This window comes from Ptychodera flava, chromosome 12, assembly GCF_041260155.1.
Source record: "Ptychodera flava strain L36383 chromosome 12, AS_Pfla_20210202, whole genome shotgun sequence".
Lineage (NCBI taxonomy): Eukaryota > Metazoa > Hemichordata > Enteropneusta > Ptychoderidae > Ptychodera > Ptychodera flava.
In genome coordinates, this window is record NC_091939.1 from 32,906,101 (window position 1) to 32,929,675 (window position 23,575).

Sequence of the window (23,575 nt, forward strand, 5' to 3'; positions counted from 1 at the left end):
AATTTCTTTGTTCTACTTTGGCAAACCACAGAGAATATATTCAAATTATAGGTTACACGATTAAACAACGATCTCTTTCAAATAAAGTATTTGAATTGAAAAAAAATCTCTGATTTTGATTAGAAAATGTAATTCTCCGATCAGAACAAATTACCTGCAATGGCTACGAATTTTGTCAACACCCGCATCTGTGTCAGATTTGTTTAAAATTGTGGAACTATTGCATGTTGTGTTTTGGGGGCAATTTCTACACCGTGCCAAGAAGGGAGTTCCCGTGATGTCAATCGGGGAGGAATGTACTTCACTTAAAATTTAATAGACTTTATTTTGTTTTATGAGCATTAGGCATATAGATAATGCGTCCCGTCGCCATGCAAACATATAAGTTTAGATAAAACAATTATTAAATTGTGAAGAGTTCATAAAGCATAGCATTCGAAGTTTACGACACAGGTATTGCAGGGGGTGGCATGTATAACAATTTTTCGGCGTGTCCAGTCGATCACGTTTGCAAGATTTTGTAGTGGGGCCATTGGTCAGTGGTAAGAGCTATACATGAGCCGAAGGCGACAAAATTCAAGGTTTCTGTGTAGGCCTAATCATTTCATCTGGTTGAAATGATTACTGTAACGACGGTCCTAAGTTGACAATGTCCGTCGTTGACTGTTTATTCCAAAAAACCTGATATAATAAGAATAACGAAGGATTTTCGCTTGGAAAACCATGAGCACACGGCCGTAAGTTCAGTACACGTTTGCAGTTTGATATATTAGGATATTGTAAGTGGAATATCCATATATATATATGTGTATATATATATATAATATATATATATAATATATATATATATATATATATATATATATATATATGTGTGATTGTAGTATGCTAATGATGGCAACGGAAGCTGTCCCGTGTAGTTAAGTGCGTAATTTGAAGTATATTTATAAGCCTTGTCAACCGTAGGTGTTAATTTGAACTTTTAAATCTATATAACATCAGCTGTAACTTTTGATGTTTGCCATTTTCATAGAGTTTGTGAAATATAGCGTAATGTCCCTATCTCAAAGAATGCCGACATGCTTGCTAACCCGTATTCAACTTGTCAAACAGCTTGCAAGTATAACGTCTGATAGTAGAGTCGACTTTTCAATTTAAGTTCGGACTGCAATCAGTGTAAACAATAACACACTGTACAAAATATGTGTTCGCTACACCAACACTGTATATCTACAAATTTTTCTTTAGGGACATGAAAAACAGAATGACTTCGTTTTCTTGAATAAATATAACCAGAATTTTATCAAAATATACAGCTATATATAATTGTCCCCTCAGCATATTTATTTTGAGCATTCCACGGCGCTTTTAACCTTCCGGGGTTGCAGTAATGGCATAGCAGCGGGTGGAATTAAAATGAAACGAGACAACAATCAAATGGACAATTTTTAACTGGTTTCATTTGCTTTGCTCGGCTATTAATAGCCACAAAATAGCGGAATAGCAAAATATCTGTGTACAGAAACGGTAAATATAAATTTATTACTAGTAGGCTGTGAAAATGACGAGGAAATTTCAATGACATAAAAACGTGAAAGTCAAAGGTCACACTTATCAGGTGTTGACCGGATTGTTGGAATAGCGGAAATAATTATTGTACATCGTCTAATATGCTTATCAACACAATGTCCTTGAACGTGAAAACACCTGGGCGTACTCTGCAGACTAACAAAAATGTGTGCCAACCTCCGTACAATGTCACAGCATGAGCGTAAATAGTTCGCTTGTATTTTCAATGTCAAATTATACATAGGTCAACAGATATCGAAAGTTCAATTCATTTGCTTGAAATTAAAAAAAAAATCCTTATTCAATATATATCTTAAATCTATTTTAAAATTACATTTCAGTGACGTTTTAAAATCTCCGAAAAATTTACTAAAGAACGTGAAAGGCATTTAATGTGTAATTCTATTTATCGAAATGTTAGTTCAATATAAAAATATAGACCTTATTTTGTAGAACTATTCCAGAGAGACATATTCAAAACATTGCAACTGGGGATATTTCGTCGTGTCATTAGGCCCATCTTCTTTTGGTTTCGGCCGAACATCGTCTCTGCCATTTTGTTTTGAGCGGCCGCTGGTTGGATCTACCTGTAAAGTCTGGTGATTTGGGGGTTGTTTTCGGGACACGTTTTCCAGTTGTCTGCCCGACGACCCAGCTTTCTGTGTCAGTTGTACCGCAGGCTCGGCACCTATTGCACGTAGTACGTCGCCGCTACCGGAGACAGGTGGTGGCGTTGAAGGCTTTGTGGCTGGTTTGTGTTTAGTGCTCTTCAGGTCTATTGCACAGGGGCGTGGACGAGTGGCGTTTTGATGATGGGCCTGGTCGTTTGCTCCGTCTATTGTCAGATTTGTTGACGTTGTGACGGGTAGTTCAAATGGTCGCGACAGATCTTCGAGAGCAGTCGCATGAGACACGTTCTGGGGTCTCACCTTGCTTTGTTGTTCTGAGTCAACACCTGGGGTAAGGGTCACGGTTTCGTCGTTCGTGAATGTTTCGTTCGCCTCGCTTTTGCATGCACCAGCAATGTTTCCCGTGTTCCGACTCTGTGTTGGACATGGCAAGACAAAGTCAAATTTCTTGCCATTTTGCCGTTTTCTTCTGTTGACAGCCTCCTCGAGATCTGGCAGATTGTAAAATCGGGCCTCTTTAGCCAACAGATCGAAATCACATTCACTGAGTCCGTCCGGCAACAATAGAATCGACGTTCGGAGATAGTAAAATACGTACCGAAACAGCTCCCCGCTCCTCTCGATGATCAAATTGCCGTATTTGTCAGTCTTGTGGCCGTTCGTGCCCTGCCCGCATATATGTTCGCTGGTAAACATGGCCGCCAATGTTGAGTCTGGGTACCGAGTCAAGTAATGCAGCGATGTAATGAAAATCCTTCCCCCAACATTCAAGCCGACGATGTCATCCATCCAGCCATACCCCGTCTGTAGAACGGAGACGTCGCTTGCTCTGTGTGGCGATGGACTCGAAGCGATTCCTCGACGAACGTAGCCAGCCTCACCGCTGACAATGTTTTGTGTCTGTCTCTACCTGCCTGCAGAAGGAAGCAACGTGTAGATGTAACACAAGGTCATGACCTCGTCACTGCCAATTTCCGTCGTCTACTTCATGTCCCCGAGCTATAGGCTGCATGCGCCATGGAGTGTACGCGTTTGCGACCATCATGCCAACTTGCATCACTGTAAGTGTGTTTTTTAAACATCTAGCAAGCATGCAAACGTTTCTTAGCCGTTGCTATACCATGATGTTTATTTACACGCATAAAATAGTCCCTAACATCCATGGAATAATTATGCAGCAATTAATTATACAATAGCAAGTCACACTGTGACTTACTGGGACACTAGCTATACATTTCTGAAATTATTTCACTTGTCACTACGGTGAGTTCATGTTCTTCATCTTCTCCCTCAAAAATTTAAAATAAATTTAGATTTAATTTAATTTAATCCCTAGAGTATTTCGAAATCCTCGGGGCACTTCAACGGGAGTGGTGTACGCGATTTTGACACCCCTCCCTCTTTTACCGCCTCGTGTTGACTTTTGACCAGGCTGATAAAATCATGTAGACTTTTGATAACTGGTTTTGCCTCAAGCACGATTTTGACCGTTATTTTGTAGAATATGTAGAGTTTTGAAGCTAGGATTTGGAAAAAAATGTAGACTTTTGACCCCAGATTTAAAGAACAATTGTTGAATTTGAGCATTGTAGTTCAAACTGTCCAGGGTACGCGGGTTGAGTGCCCCTTCTTGTCGAAATACACTTTGGCTACCATTTCCTGAAAGTTGGTAGCCATGAGTGACAATGGCTTGTAGCCCATGCATATTTTATTTAAGGGATTTTTTTTCATTAACAAGAGAAAAAAAGCTATTTTTCAAGATTCTGTCCGTGAAGTGAAGTTGTAAGTCATTTGATGTGAATACCTGTACACCGTTATTACAGAAAGGAATAATTGACGAAAGTGACACTAAAAAGTTTGTTGACCTATCATTGTATTGACAACCCGTTCCATTCTCAGAGTTGCATGCCAATTTTGATAGTCGTCATGGCATACCGCCATCTACTAAGTAGGGCTAAAAACAGACCATAGGCTTTCTGTAGTAAGGAGTAAGGAGTTTTTGATTGATGCATTTTGATCGAAATGCAATGAAAATACGTTTTCATTGGCCATCATTTTCTGTGCCTGTCATCCAAGTACATCACTTGAGATATATTGAAACTCTGTTGCAAAGTTCCATCGCAAGGTCGTCTTTGTAATTTGCAAAAGAAAGTTGTAGTCTGGCCTTACAGTGTCCAGATGGGTTTGACTGCATTTAGCTCGTCCAAAAGTGAAAAACCGGACATGGTACGCAAAGTACTGACTGACTTTCATGTCCCAGGTTTTGTTAGTCCGTGTGGGCTACCATGTCATGGACTTTGGTAGCCTGGGAAATGTTGGTAGTCTGTGGACGCGGGACTACCGCTAATTTCGAGCCCTGCAGGGACCTAAGCTTAAGCTCCAAAGCCATTCAATAAATGATTTCTGAGAAGCACATTGATGAAATTGTTCAGATTACAACTTCGGGAATTTTCTCTGTTGCAAAGGGACGATTCCATTCAAGACTGTACCAAGAGACCAAGAATACGAATATGAAATCCAATCTAAGCAGCATCTCCTAGGTTACTGACAATTGACAATTTTCAATTTTTTTCTAATTATATCATTTTAAGATGCATGGATTGGTTCGAACAAAATCTCATCTTTAAACCATTAAGTACTGCATCTACACACTAAACACCGGGATCGAATATGCTTGCTCTGAGGAAAGACTTTCTCAAGGCTCCAATACCCTGGAAATAATTTAAAGCCCCAGTAGCTGCGAATGTGTAATAAACAATTTAAAAATGTCCTCAGTTTCCAAGAGTTTTCTTTGAATAAGATACATTAAAGACTGAAAAATTGTATAACACTGTCATAAATGTCGAAAGTGGCATGTAAATTCAAACGTTTTAACATCATTTTAGATTTCCCGCCATTTTCAAAAACTAATCATGTGACAGAGAAAATAAAGATTACAACAACAAAATGTTGACCGTCGTGTGTTGTACATTCAAGTAAATGGCACCATGCTTGTTTCCTTTATGATCACGATGTGTATGTGCAGGAAATACTGCATTTTTATACTTTTCCGTGGGGCGCCATTTTATGAGCGCGGCACCCGTTTACTACTATTTAACGTGTTAAAACGCGTAATAGGCATGGTCCAAATCAGCGAGCACTGATACTTCTATACATGTCCTTCATTTAGCATATTTACACGAACCAACTTTGATTTTAAAACAAAATAATGTATAAAATTCGCAGCTGTTTGGGTTTTAGTTGGGGAACAACCATAAAAGAAATTCAATATGACCTTGAAATGGTTTAGAGTTAGCTCTAGAGTGTTAGCGTTTAAGTGAACATCATATTCTGCTGAAAAAAAAGCTGAAGGTTAGAGGGCCCTCCTTCTTGGTTTCTTCTTTGGATGGGCAGACACATAGGTTATTCTTAGAGAGAGGGGATAGGGAAAGATGGGGATGGGAAGCCCAAAGGAGCGAGCGGAGGGGAGGCGAAATAGGGAGCGGAGCCAGAGGGGAAGGTGAAAGAGAGGGAGAAACAGACAGGGTGAGGAGGAGGGACGCTCCGGGGAAGGAGAAAGCGCGCAAGAGAGCGCCTTGCAGAGTGGGCAAGAGAACAACAGAGGGGAGGGTAGGAATCCCGTGAAGGTGAACTACACATGTTGTGTCAGCGACATCATGCGCTGTAAACACACCTCCAAGATTCGGTTTCATGGTTATCTCAACACACTGTCCATACGGCCGTACAATTCCAATTGCTATTACAACGTTGCACTCCTAAGTAAGCTAATATGCGTTAACGTCAGAGCAAAGTATAGAATAGGACATTTATTTACTCGTTTTATTTGTTACAGTATAATGTAAACGTTACACTTCTTAACTTCCCCCTTTTAGGGCCTATAGGGGTTGTCTTGCGTATTCCTATTCGAAAGCGACTGTGGTATACTGGTACCTATACCTAGTACAACAGTACACAAGTTTTAAAACAGTTATCGCTACAAAATATAGCTAGAAAACTGGCATGAAAATACAACCTTTCTGGAGGCACGGTTTTTGAGGGCGATTTGTTTTTAATAATGTAATAGCCTATACGGTGGCTGTGCTGTGGATTACGATCCACTGGCATATGTGAAATCTTAATGTCTAATGCTTAATATATTTCTATAGCGCTTTTTCTACAATAAAATATTCAAAAGCGCTTTACATCAAGTAAAACAATAAAAAGTATTGCATTCAATAAAAATACAAAACAAGATTTAAACAAAAATCTCATAAAATGTCCAATAATATTAAAAATTAATCAGTGCAGTTTATAAAATTGTTTAAAAAGAAAAGTTTTTAACTTTGATTTAAAAGGTTGAATTTCTGTTAGGCACTTTAATTCAAGTGGGAGTGAGTTCCATAACCTTGGACCACAGACTGCAAATGCACGATCATTGATACTTGTTGTGAAATCTTCTTGTGCAACTACAACACACTGCATCGTATATTAAAGCATATGCAGAGCTGCGTAGCCAAAACAATAATAACACAGTGCTGCGAGCTAAACATAACAGTATTGACCGTATGAACTGTTATTGTTGTGAACTACAAAGGATTGCGAAAAATTATATGCTGAGTAACCAAACGATGGCACTCTTGACCTTACGTGAACTTTATACCTGTATGCTTAGAAGAGCAGTTGCGCAAGCGGTTGCGTGAACATCTTGGACTAGAGCCAATTTTCAGTGTAATTGGAAAAACCCTGTCTTTATTTATGACTTACACTTATAAATTTGACGGTGATGTCAGACGTAACAGACCGACAATGAAACGCGCTTACGTCGGTATACACTTCGTTAATGTCTAGATCGGCGTGTACTGCAGCAGGTCCGTTCATCGTCTGCAAAGCGATGTCGCAGGCCGAAAATATGAGGTACGAAGACAGCCAGAAAATTATACAATTAAATGTTGGCGGGAGGCTGTATGCCACTTCTCGGACCACCCTTACGCGATTTGCCGACACAATGCTGGAGAAAATGGTCGAGGGCAAGCTACCGACCGAAACTGATAGAGATGGCAATGTCTTCATCGACAGAGACGGCGACCTGTTTCGCTTTGTATTGAACTTTCTCAGAGCTGGGCCCGAGTCCAAACTGATCCTTCCAGAAGACTTTAAGGAGCTTCGACAGCTGTTGGCAGAAGCTGATTTTTACCAGATCCCCGAGCTCGTGGAGGCCGTGAACAAGTGCATGGCAGAGAAGGTGAAATACTGTGAATACGCGGAGCTGGAGAATAAGGGAGGACATTTCACTTTACTCATATCCAGATTGGCATTTACTCAAATTCCACTTCTCAAAGAACTGGCTAAGTGCGATTTAGATGCATCGACGAAGGGCAGAGTGACCAGACTTTCCGACACGAGAGCGCGAATCGTCCACAGTATTGGCGGCAGCATAATCGCGACCGAAACCATGCGCGTCGACGGACTGCCCGGTCGTATTTGCGACTTGCAATGGGTAAGACGCGGCGACAAGGTGAGAATCTCCGAGACTTCATTGAACGAATCCCGGAAAGAAGTAGAAGTGTGCCCGTCCGACTCGATTATTTCCCTTGAAATGAAAAACATGACGGAATCTGAAAGAATTTTGCTGTTCAACGAAATGAGTCGAATTGATTTTCAGTTGATATCCTCTGGGTGCAGTCAAGACTCGAGAATCGACTATCAACTTTGGACGTTCATGCGCACTGCGCACATCGATTAGAAGTTTACGTCGGTGGATTAAAGATATTGACCCCTGGCAAAAGCTTTACTATACATAAAAGGTGATATTTATATATATCATAACTTTCTAAAGCGAAGAACAAGGGAAAACAGTAACAGGTGGCGTGTACTTTGCTACGACTCCGTGCTAGACAGTTTCTTTTCAAAACCGGCCTAAAACCGCTGGTCAAACAAAGGACAGTGCTCCAAATATCCATCAAAGTAAATTAATCTATTCAACCAAAGAAAACAGTGATTAAAAAAACTTATTAAACAAAGCGTTACAATTTTTTTATCCTAAACGTGACCAGGTGACTAAAGCTAACGGCAAACTCAAATGTTCAATGTCCGACAAGAGCGCTCTTTACCTTGAGTGTTGCAGACTTCAGCCGACGTGCGACACGCGACAGTCCACGAATAATAGACCACCGACACTCAGATTTGGGAAATAGTCCGTAGAATAATGGCACAATTTCCTACCAATAAGCTTAGGACTTTTATCTCGTCGTTTACACTCACCGGAACGGAGCTTCTGTAGATGTCCACTAGAAAACCACGAACGGAACTTCTTTGGATGTCCATCCGAATCTACAGTAGAAATACGAAGACAGTAACCGCAGGAATTACGTTTCAAGTTCCCAAACGTACAACAGGTACATGGAACTTGAATTCAATTCTCACAACAGAGAGGAAACTGGCGTGGACACCCGCTGATCACAGCAATGACTGAAAAACACCGCGACGTGGCAGCAAGCGAGTGAATGAATAATTCATCAACACACCTGGTCACGTAGTACAATGGAAGGCAAAGTTCAAAAGTGCTGAACTTGTTCACCTGGTCACGATATACAACTACGTAACAACTTTGATTTGAAGAGTAACAAGGAGCAATGGCGGGTATATAGTCATGTTATTAATGATCATAGAGTCCGGAGTTCTACAACCTAGACCCAAAGTAGGCTCCACTGTATGGTAACGCGAGAAGTACTGGCCTGTGGTATGAAAGTATTCTCCTAAAGATTACCAGAAGACTGTATAGGATATACACTAATATATGTAATCACCGAATGTAGATTAGTCCACTAGTCGCTACTTGGCCTATGTATTACAGCTTTCATTTTGTGATCCGGCTACAAGGCATTCGGTAGTTTCGCGATCACCCTGTCAACAGACGTCTTTCCCATTTCTTATGACAACTCAAAGTAGTTTCACTCATTTTCCTTAGCTTGTCCAGCGGTAAAATCAATAATAATTCAAATATAAACGATAATTTTGGAATTTATTTATGTCTACCCTTGATTGGTTTGGCATACCGTTAGTCGGTGATGTACATTTACATATGTGCGGGATGGAAGAATTTCTGTATGATATCATAATCACCACTTCGCCACGAGTCTGCGCAAAACCTGTAACAAACAGTTCGTGGCTATGAATATTGAATGATGTGACAATAGAGCTTTTTTGCCATTGCTAAAAGTAATATCATGGCTGTTCTTACCGAAGCAATTTGCTTATCAAAACTTTTGTTAAAACTAGTACAAAGTTCAATACATTTTCAGTGAACCTGCTTTCTAAATGCGAACAGTTATATGTTAATTGGAAACAGTGACAAACAACACAAAGTTGATGGTATATTATCACCAAAGTGTTAACCAATCTACATACAAGCTAGACACACACTTAAAGGTATACTGTCACCTGTTCCAATTTTGCCACAGTTATCATGGAAAGAGAAAATCTAACCAATCACAGATGTTAAGCGGGTGGCCACTTTTTAAAAACAGCACCTTCACATGGGCATTTTGAATACCTAGGAACGCCCCTTTGACCATATATGGGCATATTTAGATTACAGGTGACTGTATACCTTTAATTGTCGGAACATCCACAGAGACAAGATGGAATTTATAGATAGAAATTTCTGATAAAATGTGTGTTGTTTTTGGTATCGGTTAATTGATTTACGAGAGTATTCGGAGTGTAACTTATGGATACAATCATTTATTATTAAAGATATGTAAATTATTGCCCGTCAATTACTTTTAGAGTTGTTTGTATAGTTTAGGTTTCAACTTGAGTTGTATTACGGTTAAGACGAATATTTAATAAGCAGGTATAAAGTCAGGTGATAGGTTTGGTATAGCAGCCTATTATCATCAGCTCTTCTGTAAAGCATCGTTGTCAAAGAAATAAAGATTCATTTGTCATCATCAAGTCGTGTGTGCTTGACCATCACGATTATAGAGTTTTGTTTTACTCTGTTTCGACATTAACTTTTGCCATAATTGCAAAAATTGAAGCCTTTGGGCCTTGCGTTGGATTCTTTCGTGTTGGCTGTTGTTACGCGATCACACCAACAGTCAACACGAAATAAGCCAGTTTTAAATCGGCCCATGGACTAAAATTATTGCAGTTAATTTTGCCGAAGTTACAAAGTGGCGATAACGTGTTTTACGATAAACAACTTGAAAACAAAACAAAACGAAAACAAATCGAAGCAGAATTTCTTCTTTTCAAACCCCGCGCCCTGGTCCTGTAAACCGAACGCGCGCGTCATAATATCTCGCGAGAAACGAAAGAACACGGATGCTGGATAAACAATCGAAAGTCTAGAATGTGAAAGAATGATTGATGTAACGGATGTCCAAACCGCGATGATACATCGGCGATGATAAATAAGTAAGAAAAAGAGTGAATTTTAAAGAACGGTCCATCGTCTCGCAAAGATGAATGACGCCGAAAACTGGCAGGCTCAAGACGAAATTGTCTTTTTGAACGTTGGGGGAAGGATCTACACAACATCAAAGTCAACTTTGACTACATTTCCAAATTCAATGCTTGGAGCGATGTTCGGAGGGAACATTCCAACCCGTACAGACACCGAAGGCAACGTCGTTATTGACCGCGATGGTGAGACTTTCCGCTATATCCTGAACTTCCTAAGGACGGGGAACTTGCGGTTGCCCGACGACTTTAAAGAAATCGACATGTTGGAAGACGAGGCCGATTTTTATCAAATTCCTGATCTCATAACGGCGATTCGGGAGTTCAGGCGAAGACAAGAAGGACAACGATTTGTCTACGAGTACGTCGAAGTCGAGGAAACTTGCGGGAAGGTGCGAATAATGGCTCCACCAAGGTTGTGGAGATGTGTTCCCACTTTGAGGAAAGAAGTCAACAAAACCAGAAAATACCGACTAAGAGTTTGGGACTATCACACCGCTTTGTATCACTGTACATCAAATGGGAACTTGCCGGACTTGAACGACGTTGGAAGAATGAAGTTGTTTCAACAACTCAGTTACCAAGGTTTTGAACTTTCACTGACTTCCTCGGGACACAGTGGAAATCTGTCGTCGGGTATAGAGACAGTTAACAAGTGGATATTTCGCAGGCCGTATCGCCACCTGAACAATCTGATCGACGTCAACACAGCGGGATTATAAATTATTTTTCCACAAGTTTAGAAACAAATCGCTAATGATGACATTTTTTTATATTTGATTTAGTTTTTCAATCGCTTGTTATAAATAGGCATATGTTGGAACGAAAGTGGATGATCGACAAGACACCAAATGCCCCACCACAGAGGGCGCTAAAATTACTAGTACGCTCCTCCATGCAATGTATTCGGTGGACAGTCCTCATCGTTCCAACCCACAGAACTCGAGTTACCCCAGAGACTCACTGATTCCATGAATATTCAACTATTCAAGCTTGTTAACGTGGAAACTGCCATCTCTGAAGGAGTGACTGGGATAATAGCACTGTCTTTGCTGCTCTGCTGGGATCGTTTGAGGACAGCAACTTTTAAACAAATGACTGCGCTTACTTTAAATAATAGCACAACCAGGTCGTATTTAATGCATTTAGGCCTACATTTGAAATACAAAATATGATTTTCCTTGAAGGGAGGAAACTTAATTTACTTCTAACTCCTTTGAAGATCCTAAGGTCACAAGTTTGATGTAATTTGAAATAAAAATAACAGTATTTTGAATTATCACTTCTAATCTTGCAAAGTTTTGATTATTATGTACGGTGTAAGTAAATACAGTGTTTGGCCGATGGGAAGACTGTGTATGATTAATGCTTGTGTACTAATTGATGCACTCCAAACAGCATGCTTGCATCTCAACGAACCCAAAAATCTGGTTGTTGTTGTCGTTGTTGTTTGTATTGTTTGTTTATATTAGTCGTGTTGTTGTTGACCAATAAAACTCAATGAACATAACTATTGTTTTGTTGTTGTTTCTGCCTATAGGCAGACAGTGTACATTGGAACACAAGGGACCGTGATTGGAAGAGTTGCAATGGGTGAAATAATGATAGTGTCCTTGTAGTGTTTCTGAAGAGATCTACATAACGTTTGAAACAACACAAGTTATGTTCGTTGAATGTTATTGGTCAACAACAATAACAATACAAACAACGACAACAACCAGATTTCTGGGTTCCCTGTGGTTTGCATGAAAATTGTTCAGCAGACTGGCCGGTGACCAAACACCATTGTTGACCTTTGACCTGGTGACGAACGTTGACAGCATACCTATCCAGGGACACCACGGATCCGATTTACAGAAACACACACTCATGGATATCACAAGATTTTGTGCTGGTTATCTGTAGAACACTGCAGTCACCACTAAAGGTTATTTGGATAAGTCCCTGTCTTAGGGTCGATTGGGAAATTGTAACTGAACCTGGTATTACAGAGAAATATTTTTATCACCTCTCCAGCAACCCTATATGATATTGTGAAAATCTGAATACACAGTGCATTTGAACAAAAAATTCATGTTGGAAATACAGCCGTTTATCAACTTCTATTAATGACTTTCATACGATTGGCGTAGAGAGAAGGGATTTTCACTTTGAATGATCGAAAGTAAAAAGTAAAACTGCTTGTGCATCTTCTATACCAGCACAGCAATGACTTTTGTCTCTCTCTAAAAAGAAACATTTTCCTTCAGAGTTGTTTTTGTAATAAAGCCAATTAGAGTGGATAAAAATCCAACACGAATACAGCAAGCTAATTCTTTTCCTGGTAAAACTTTATCAGTGTGAACATATTGTATTGGCCAACACGTTTTGCAATTTGGACAAAAATTATCTATTCATGCAAACCCTAACTATGGTTCCCTCTTGCAGTATCCGGAGAAATCTTTACGCCTCAATTATCTATGCTTATGTATATATAATCAACCTATAATCAACCAGGTCAATGAAACAAAAGTATTGAACGAATCATTTTCTCTGCTGCAAGTACTGAATACAGTATGACTGCTGTAGAACCTTTATGGCTTGCTACTGGTAGTATGAAGTCCCTGCATATTTGCATATATCCATATATGGTATAAGGGGCACCACAGCCATGTTTACTCATAGAATGTCTGCTTCACCACAATAGTTATGGCTTCCCGAGTGAAAATCAGCAATTGGTCACCACAAATGTAGATAACAAAGTTCTTTGAAGATTCCATGAAAGCATCAAACAAAACACCCAATGACATGCAAGGATATTTATTGCGAGTTGCATATTGTAAATCTCCATTTTCTGTCAACTACGAATTGTCTATAGTTTTCTAAGGTCAGGCTCACACATGGAATTAAAAGACTTAAAAAAAATACCTCTTACCATGGGTAAATTTTTAACAACTTTATAACAAGTTGAAAGACTTTCAGTAATACGACATGATGACATGTAGTGGTAGAAAGAAAAGTATCTCAGCAACAGGTCATAGGTCACTTGAGAGACGATGCAGAGTGAGTGACAGAGAAATGTGTAATGAGAACAAGTGGTTGAATTTGAATGGAAATGCAGAGTGGTAAGGGACAGATGCTAATTTATTTACAGACAGAGAAAAAAATGTTGGAGGGTTTGTAGGGTTGTTTTTACCCTGTGAAGTATTTCTAATTGCACAATCTCCAAAGGTGACCTTTTGTAGGAAATGCCAGCATCTGCAGAATAGTGGCCGGATAAATAGTTTACATGGGGTTGTAGGTATCTACCTTGTTGACTGTTAAACTTCATGAAGGAAAGTTTAATAAACTGGACTTCTGGTCTGCATGGACAAATTTTCTCACACATGATTTCAGTATTCTGTCAAAATTTAGCTAAGAGAGAATTGTTGATTATTTGACAAGTGAATGCTACGACATGGAAATATGGGAATGAAATATAGGACTGAGATTTTGTTCAGTCTGTACAAAGTTAGGTTCACAGATCAGTGGAAAATATTACAAGCTATAAAAGAAGGTGTCCTTTTTTTATTCTCAGCATTTTCTTTTTCCTAGTGCCTCACACCAATATTAAGAATAAATTGTTTTATGGAGCATTTCAAAATATTTCCTTTACAAAGTTACACATACTGTATGAAAGTATAAATAAAGATTAGGCTTTGTGAAAATGTGCTGTGTTTACCTTCTAGGGATCTGAACGGCTTCAAAAAATAACTAAATCAAATGCTACAAGCACGCACCTTGCTCTTCAATTACTATTATGTGCACACTATATACAAAATATTTTCTCACCATGACAACATCACATCTAACCAGTAACCCATACTGGTTTTCATGGTAAAAATTCTCATGACACATGGCAATGACCTTCGACATGAAGGACTCCATACCCACACACTGAAAAGTATAATGGCCCTGAAGATAACGCAAACATCACTGCCACAACTTGCCCAAAATATGGTGATCTATCACAAGGTAATGCTGTATCTGTATCCCTAATCAAAGAATAATGCAAAAGAAAATACAATAGCTTAATGTATATCAGGATTTGTGGAGCTGGATTTTCACAAGATTTCATTGTGACACAAGTTGGATATTTATGTATTCTCAATATGATTACAACTACAATCTGTGACAGTGAAGTAAACGTTATCTATAGCGCCATCATAACTTGGATTGTGCCTCTCCTAATGACAGGCTGTCACTCACATATATTCCTGTTTTGCTTTACAGGAACCACTCATCAAATGACAACCCAAAGTCATGTGATCAGAAGACCCTCTAACTTGACAGGGAAAAATCTTGGACAAGTGATGCTACAATGTCAAGACAAGGAAGTCTCTTCGCCATTGTCAGCCACAATAGCTGTTATGGACACATAAATATATATTCAGTAGGTTTTTATGCAGTTATTAAAATTTATCAACTTGATTGCGGCGTGTCAGGTCTGGCTTTCTTGGTTGGCGGTTCATCTGTGCTATCCTGAGTTTCCTGCGAGAAGAGACAAACGGAGAAAGACAACAGGTAAGGACAAGTTACATCATTTTGAATATAATATTGACAAGTTAAGTCTGCAAGTGGGAACCTATTTCCTATTAGTGTTTCCCCGGTACAAATGACCAGGAAGTTTAATGCAAATTAAAGATTGACTTCATCAAGACTGTCTTAAATGGCATGCTTGAACAAAGTTTATTACAGCCATATTTGATCTGAAACAAGTCATCGTTGATGACACAGTCCCCACTTGTTAATGGGTGCTTTGATTACAGGTCCTCAGAGAGGATAGAGTCCTCTTCATTAGGTCTGTGATAAAAATACTTTTGAATAAATTCGCTTGATACATGTCTGAGTTGTAGTTCAGGACATGAAAAAATCGTAATAAAATGGCCACATGGTGGCCATAATGGATCGAATCACAAAACAAATCAATGTGCATATGTATGACATACGGTAGGTCAATGTCCTTGTACCAACTTTGATTAAAATTGGTTGAAATATGCCTGAGTTATGGCTTTGTACATGAAAAAATCATAACAAAATGGCCGCACAGCAGCCATATTGGATCATATCACAAAACAAATTAACATGCATATGTATGACATTGGTCAATCTCCTTGTACCAACTTTGAATAAATTTGCTTGATACATGTCTGAGTTATGGTTCCGGACATGAAAAAACGTAACTAAATGGCCACACAGCGGCCATATGGGATCGTATCACCAAAAAGTCAATGTGCATTATCGTGTATGACATAGTTGACTTGTACCAACTTTGAATAAAATTGGTTGAGATATGCCTGAGTTATGGCTCTGTACATGAAAAAATCGTAACAAAATGGCCGCACGGCGGCCATATTGGATCGTATCACAAAAAATATTGATGTGCATAGCTATGACATTGGTCAATGTCCTTGTACCAACTTTGAATAAAATCTGTAGAAACATGCCTGAGTTATGGCTCTGTACATGAAAAAATCGTAATAAAATGGCTGCCTGGCGGCCATATTGGATCGTATCACAAAACAAATTGATGTGCATATGTATGACATAGGTCAATGTCCTTGTACCAAGTTTGAATATAATCGGTTGAGATATGCCTGAGTTATGGCTCTGTACATGAAAAAATCGTAACAAAATGGCCGCACGGCGGCCATATTGGATCGTATCACAAAAAGAATTGACGTGCATATCTGTGACATTGGTCAATGTCCTTGTACCAACTTTGAATAAAATCAGTTGAAACATGCCTGAATTATGGCTCTGTACATGAAAAAATCGTAATAAAATGGCCGCCTGGCAGCCATATTGGATCGTATCACAAAACAAATCGACGTGCATCTGTATGACATATGAAGTAATCCTTGTACCAAGTTTGAATGAAATCTCTTCTGGCATCTCTGAGATATCTGCGTAAACGGACGGACGCACGCACGGACGCATGCATGGACGCACGCACGCACACACGCACGGACACGACCAAACCTATAAGTCCCCCGGATGGTGTCCGTGGGGACTAACAAGCATAGAAATCCCTGTTGCATAAGATCCGTGAATTCTCAGATCTTGAGGCATTGTGTGTGATCTTGTACTCCCATATGGTGGCAAATAAGGTAAATACCATACTACATGTATGATCAACTCTTCTGAAAGTTTCTAAAGGTCTATGAATTGAAAGGTTTATGGTACAGTACATGCATAATTGAGCACTGAGAATGGAATACTGATGATAAGCTGAAAACCGTAACCTGTGTGCATGAATAGTTGTCAAAACTGCCTGCCCTCAGCATAATGTGTGTACCTCAGATATGCAGAAAAGCATTATTTGGAGCCCTGCACAATGTTAACAGTAACTTCTCTATAAATACTTAGAGTGATATATGTAAGATTTCATCATCCAGGGAAGACAGAGATGGTGTACAGAGTACTCACTGATTGCTGAGTTGCTGAATGGTCATTCTCTGACGTCACAGAGTGTGGAAGAGACTGCCCATCGTTTGTGTTTTCATTGAAAGTAGACGCTGGTGACTGTGACTGATCTGTTCGCTTTTGTGAAAAATCTTTACCTGCACAAGGAAAGGTAAAATCAATATGACATGGATAAGCGGTTAGCACCGATCTCAGTAATGACTAAGTTTCTTGTTTTTGATATAACCCTTTCACCAGCATGGTTTGGCCAACACTCTTTGTTATCGATGGCCAGTGTGGACACGTTCAAAGGGAAAATAGGGGTGAACAGGCTATTTGCAATATTGAAGAAACTTTGTCTGAGCTTTTGCACAGTAGATTTCTGCTAATTAACGACAAGTTTAGAATGATTATGCATATGAAAAGTGCATGAGACTGTTTTCCACCTTGAGAATGCTATGCTTGGATCTTGCAATATCATGAAAGTATATATGGTCAATACGGTACAAATCCTATGTGTGCACTTTCACAAATTCAGACTGGTGTTTTGAACAAGACTGTTGCCTCATTGTCTTCTTTTCTTATCTGCTAGGGTCTTTGAGGAAATTGTTACTTACTATCTTCATTGTAACTCGTACTTGTGTCATCGTTTTCATCGCTGTAGTTGGAATCAAATGTTGACTCATCGTTGCTCATTGCAGAACTTGGAGCTGTAACATAAATAAGTGAAATTATAGTGATATGATGACAAAGTGAAACCATTTTAATTTTTTTTCTCAAAATCACAAATTTTGGAATTGTGGTATTTCTAGCAATGGAGTTCATTCACAGTGATTTTGCTAAGGTTTGGGAACAGTAAGTAAATGACTTGGGGTGGTACAATTTCTGTTGCTTCCTTGAGTTATGCTATTGCTTTGATAAAACCAAAGGAATCCCGCTTGAATGGCTGGGCTGCCACAGCAAAATGAGAAATTCACCTACTGATTACAACTTACACGTAGATGATCTAAATGATAAATACACTTACTTAATCTTGAGTTGGAATCTTCATTCAGCAAAGCTGAGAAATCTCTGTGTCTTGGCTGTGACTGGGATTTATTCTGCGATGTCTGTGACAAGTTCTTCTCATTGCCCTGACTGGATGGAGATTCACTTTCTGTAATTTGAAAAAAAAAATTGCCTCTTATTTCTCTTACACTTTATTACCAGGTTTCTAATCATTACAAAATTCAGAATGGACACTGTTTTATTTCATCTGCAGCAGTTGTACCATGGTGTGCTGTCTTTGGTTGTATATGTAGGGAACATTGATTATATTGCACATAACCTTGCAGCCGTTGAAATTGATATGAAAATATCGGCATTTTATAATTCAATGGGTAATTTAAAAGACAAAAATAACTACCGTCAAAATACACAGGTACAGAAACTATTAATATAGTATTCATTATGTGTTACTTGACATCAAAACACAGAGGGAATTCAAGGATTTAGATTGCATGAAGCATGTTTTAGTTTTTAGCAGGGAGCATTCAAGCAAGCAAGAAAGTTTTACATTGCTGCAAAGGCAAGAGTTAGACACTTCTTACAACCACAGTTAGGTACACAATACTGTTGTTGTCAGGAGTGCCATTGGAACCGTGTACAGTTATTTGGCAGATGGACCAGGCATGAGTGACAGTTCTAAAATCTATGAACAGCAAAGATTCAGTGAGCTTCATTTTCTACAAACAGAATTTAGCAGAATGACAACGAGTATGTTATCATGCGACCGTACATAAATGCAGCAATATTTAGGTGCATGCTGTCGGGCCTTGGTTTACAGCTTTTGTTAATTTATCATAGGCAGATGATGCATATACAGCACTAGTGGCAGCCAATCACGTCACAGTTAGTATAAGAACAGCCCAGTGTGCCCTCTAATCCAATTACAACAGTTGACTCACAGCTGCCTGGCATGGTTGTTGGTAATTGGTCTATTTCTTTAGACTTAATTGTCACATTAAGGTAGTATGCACCTGAACAGAGAATGACATAAAACTTGTGCTCAAACTTTCCTCAATGTTACTTCAACTATTCTCTTTCCAAATCGAGAATTAAAATCAGGGGTCACAGTGCAGAGTTTGGAACTAGAGAAACAAATTACCTAACATTTACTGATATTTTGACAATCAAAATGGCCACATCCCTGCATTAACTCTATGGGAAAAAATTTTGATTTTCAAAAAACTAAAAATGTTTCTTACTCCAAGAACTTTCAAATGAGCCCCAACAAGTGATAGATCAGAAAAGAGTTGTAAAAATTTGACAGTCCATATATCTGTCCTGAGGCACATTCTGCCTTAATCGGTGACTTTGTCTAGTAGGTTAATAAAGGTAATTTCATATTTTCAAATGCACTGGCGTAAAAAATGAGATAGCAAGAAATGCCACAGGTGCATTAGACTTTTCTTTGATAACACATAATTTATTTTTCCAATTTTGAATGAGGTAGTATGCAGCCAAAACAGAAATTTCTTTAAATTTTTAAATTACCATATAAGCTCAGAAACGTTTTAGGGCACACTGAGAAAAATATTGCCACACGATGGATGTGCAATGTCAACAGGAGCAAAAGAAAATGTTCAAGTAGTGTAATGCATGCAGGCTTGGTTGTGAGTTTATGATCTTTATAACAGACGTGTACAACAGCACTACGTAGCATTTAGAGAAGCAACAGCATTTACCCTGAGGTTTTGATGTGTTTGAATTCTGTTCAGTTTTACCCTGATCTTGCCGCTCATCTTCCTTCTGTCCCTGTTGTTGTTGTTGTTGTTGTTGTTGTTCTGCAGTTTGTTTCTTTTGTTGATCTTGTCCCGCTTCTCCAGACTTTTCTTTGTCCTTCTCTTCATTCTTCTTCTTGTCTTCAACAACTGGAACCCATTTGTAGATCCTCAATGAGGAATCACCAACCGTCACCCATTTCTTCTCCCTGGAAAAAGTATTATCCATTAAAAATACTGTGTGGGATTTTGCAGTATATAGATTCATCTACATTATTGAAAGCTAACAGAATGTACACCCTGTAGAGGTAAAATGTGAGATAATAAGACAATTGATAACTACCCAAGCTTTCCCGCAATCCTCCTTTTTTCGGTTTTCCAAAGTTTGCCCGACGCCATATCTCATAACGGGAAGTAACTATTTCACACCTCCGTAAGCTCCCCATGGGAGGTAACTTCTAGGGTTTCCGCTTACATGATCAGTACAGTGTCCTCCTAAGACGTCGGTTGCATGCACATGAATAAATTATCAACACATCAACCCTGTATCCACTTGTCTTTATTTTAACGCTGATAATTACAAATCTGGATCGCGATGCAAATTGACAGTTGGTCAACCTTGACTCCCGCTTAGGACGTGACTTGGGTGTCGCAAAATGACTCGATAAAAATCACGCATAGAAATATAAAAAAAATTAACACTCGCCCGTACTTTTAGGTTGCAACTTTTTTTTGAAAAAAATAAATTTATTTCCACATAGTCACAAATAAAACAAATCTACATAACTGTGAATGCATTAAAATTACAATGCCTCTTGTCTGAAAACAAAAAACCAAATAATTAGCTGTTAATTACAAAGATCATCATATGAATGCATTCAGGATGCATTCTTCTCCTTCAAGTCTTAGAAGGCTTGAAAACTTTGTGATAAAATCCTCATTTAGGTTGCAAATCTGTTGCGAGTGTACCATAATAATGTTGCCCCCCTGGAAGATATTCAGTCTCAAGGACGGGACCATTTCACAAGACCTTTAAGACTGTTTAGTTCTGAACTGTGCATTTGACCTCGAGGTCAGATCACTTTCAATTAGATTATTTATCTACATGTAACCTTGCTGACCACTGTCTAGGTACAAGTAACTTTACGATTTAAACCAAATATCAGCACATAAATTATATCCTGACTGTGATTGCACCATGAATGGAATCATAAATCACGTTTTGGACTCTGATAGCTAGATGAATGGGCTCACAAATACAATATTGATTTAGTATCTCACATACATATAACATGCATCGCAAAATCAAACCTGTACACTGGCTGTACGAAAGATGATTGACCACTGAAGGCACACAAAAAATTACTCAATCACGATATGATTATTTTACATAGAACCTACATACTACTCAATCATTTTTATAGTACTGTATATACATTATACTGAGGATATGGGGAGCTTTAGAAAAAACAAGAGTCTTGAAGAGAGAGTCACTACAGTATACAAATGAATGTACTGTACCAACAAGTACCAAACTGGAGCTGCAATGACAACACAATGTTCTCTGACACTTACATGCAACACACTATTACACAAATTGATTTTTTTCTTAATTTTAGATGTTTTCAAACGACTGCCTGGGTATTAAACAATTCTTTGCGGTAAGAAGGCAGTGACTTCACTTTTGAATTTGAAAACGTGATCATTAAATTTGTAGTCTTAGCATTTAGTCTTATTATATGACTTTTGAACATATTTTTAATGATTGAGGAGATACTCCCAGTAATTATGGCATATCAAACATGACATTAATTTCTTGTGACATGACTTACATTATTAATCATTTCTATTGAATTCAATAGAGGGGCTTACAGTCTTTGAATTTTTTCTGCTTTAGTGCAAACCTATGCAAGTCTCATTTACAAGTGTTTTCCACAGGGTAGATTTGCTGGTGAACTTTTGAACAAGAGACATTTATCATGGCTGCCAAGAAAGCAGATTATATGTAGAAGAAGCCCTACAACTGTAACTAAAGTTACAGAATGGTACATTGGTTATAGTTATACAGTAGTTATAAAATACAATAAAAGAGGTATATTGATATATCACATTGTGACAACCGACAACAGAAGATGAACAGATTAATTCCATACCGCTTTGGAGTTTGATTTCTAAAATTATGCATGTACCTCAAATTCAATTTTTCCTGGTATTTTCTTTTCTGGTGGTAAACAATAATTACTAACATAAATGATATTATTGTATATGAATGACTTCTACAACACTGCAGTTAATAATGTTTTCATACAAATTTCTATCAGGGAATGTCCCTGGAGAACAAAAATATGTGGTGTCATTTTTAGTTTTGATATGGGATACAATAAGCAAGGTTGTTTTGACAGATGAGTGTGATGGGACTGTTTCAGCCAAGGACATGAAAATAACTGTATAATAAAGGCAGCAAGATTTTGGTATTGGTGGCACTTATTAGCTCACTCATAACTTTGTGTTATGGTTTTTGTTCAACATCGTTTGATCTTCAGCGCACACATATCTCTCTAAGCAATCATTTTTGGGGTACGACAATTCTTGGAACAGCCAATTCCCGGAGGGAGGTTACTAATTCTTGAGAACGCCATATATCCCATTCCACCTGTCAGCTGATGATTGTTTAGACGCGCAATGAATGGGAGCGAAAATCAACTCAACTTATGCACTGAGATACGCGTGTTATGACCAGTCACAAGAAACTGGCACGATTACGGTACGACTCTGCGGGGTAATCAGAGATTTTAAGTGATTTAAAAACGCTAGAAATCCAGCCTTTGAATACATTAAATATGGCGGAAAGCCTATACTAAAAGACGCCGTCGTGAAACTTATCCTTGGGCTTCAGAGAAAGCCACACAAAATTTGGCAAACGACTGAAAACGAATGACATTCTTGAAACTGATTATTAACCGATTGTTACTAGGCCAATACGATGATTATTTATCTCTAGAAACACTAGTCGACGATGAGATAAAAAACAACAACGAAAAACTTCACAACAAAGAACAACCTTGTTCGTGCAAAGACTAAGGCAATGCGTATGGCGAAAGAGAACGCGACAAAATTACAGGAATTTTAAACAGGTCTGACGGCTAAATCTTACCATTTTCGAACTTTATCGATGGCTTGCATGACACGTTTGATTTCATCTTTCGCTCTACTACGCGTCTCTGCCCTGGCAGATCGTGCGGAACTGTAGCTCATCATGTTGAAGACCGGCTTTGTATTTTCACTTCCGTAATAAAATTCACCCAGTGCAGTAAACATGGATTGAGGATGTTATTTACAGCATAAAATTACACAAATTATTTTCATAAATCTTGAGCTTTACAAATATTTTCCGTATTAATACCATTACAACATGCAAAATAATCATTTTATTACATTTTTCCCCAACTTCTTTCGATAATAAATTGTAAAACGGAAAATTACTGTCGAATACGCGACTAGGTACAAATAAATTAAGTTCCTCGAGACCTCTGACCTCAGTTAGTCGCCCAATAGGCTCCGTAAATGATTCCATTGTTAAACGTGGACATCGATATTGGATTGTGCTGTAAATCGATAACAATATTGAATATTAATTTAATTTCAGCTTTGTTAAAGTAATCACAAATATATTAGATTTGAAATAAGGGGTGTATTCTCTCTATAAATGGGAAACTAAATTTCAGTCACACATGTTAGTGAATCATC

The 23,575-nt window shown here is 38.5% G+C and overlaps 3 protein-coding genes across 4 annotated transcripts; 1 reads left to right on the top strand and 2 right to left on the bottom strand.

Annotated features, from left to right (window-relative positions):
* Positions 1 to 1,440: 1,440 nt before the first annotated feature.
* On the bottom strand, positions 1,441 to 3,138 carry LOC139145664 (uncharacterized). The gene has a single exon (XM_070716948.1). It carries the CDS (start codon positions 2,985 to 2,987, stop codon positions 2,025 to 2,027), a length of 963 nt encoding a protein of 320 aa, XP_070573049.1. The 5' UTR covers positions 2,988 to 3,138; the 3' UTR covers positions 1,441 to 2,024.
* Positions 3,139 to 10,645: 7,507 nt separating this feature from the next.
* LOC139146286 (potassium channel regulatory protein-like) lies at positions 10,646 to 11,365 on the top strand. Its single transcript, XM_070717694.1, has one exon. It carries the CDS (start codon positions 10,646 to 10,648, stop codon positions 11,363 to 11,365), a length of 720 nt encoding a protein of 239 aa, XP_070573795.1.
* A 2,061-nt stretch (positions 11,366 to 13,426) lies between these two features.
* Positions 13,427 to 23,152, bottom strand: LOC139145674 (B-cell CLL/lymphoma 7 protein family member A-like). 2 transcript variants are annotated; one of them, XM_070716965.1, is made up of 6 exons: positions 22,983 to 23,152; positions 19,832 to 20,037; positions 18,094 to 18,222; positions 17,684 to 17,776; positions 17,091 to 17,224; positions 13,427 to 15,152 (listed from the first exon to the last, which is right to left on the bottom strand). In XM_070716965.1, the coding sequence occupies exons 1-6, from the start codon at positions 23,144 to 23,146 to the stop codon at positions 15,084 to 15,086; spliced, it is 795 nt and encodes a 264-aa protein (XP_070573066.1). In that variant the 5' UTR covers positions 23,147 to 23,152; the 3' UTR covers positions 13,427 to 15,083. The 2 variants fall into 2 exon arrangements, with proteins under 2 accessions (XP_070573066.1, XP_070573065.1); XM_070716964.1 differs by having other exon boundaries at positions 19,793 to 20,037; positions 22,983 to 23,146.
* Between the last annotated feature and the right edge of the window lie 423 nt (positions 23,153 to 23,575).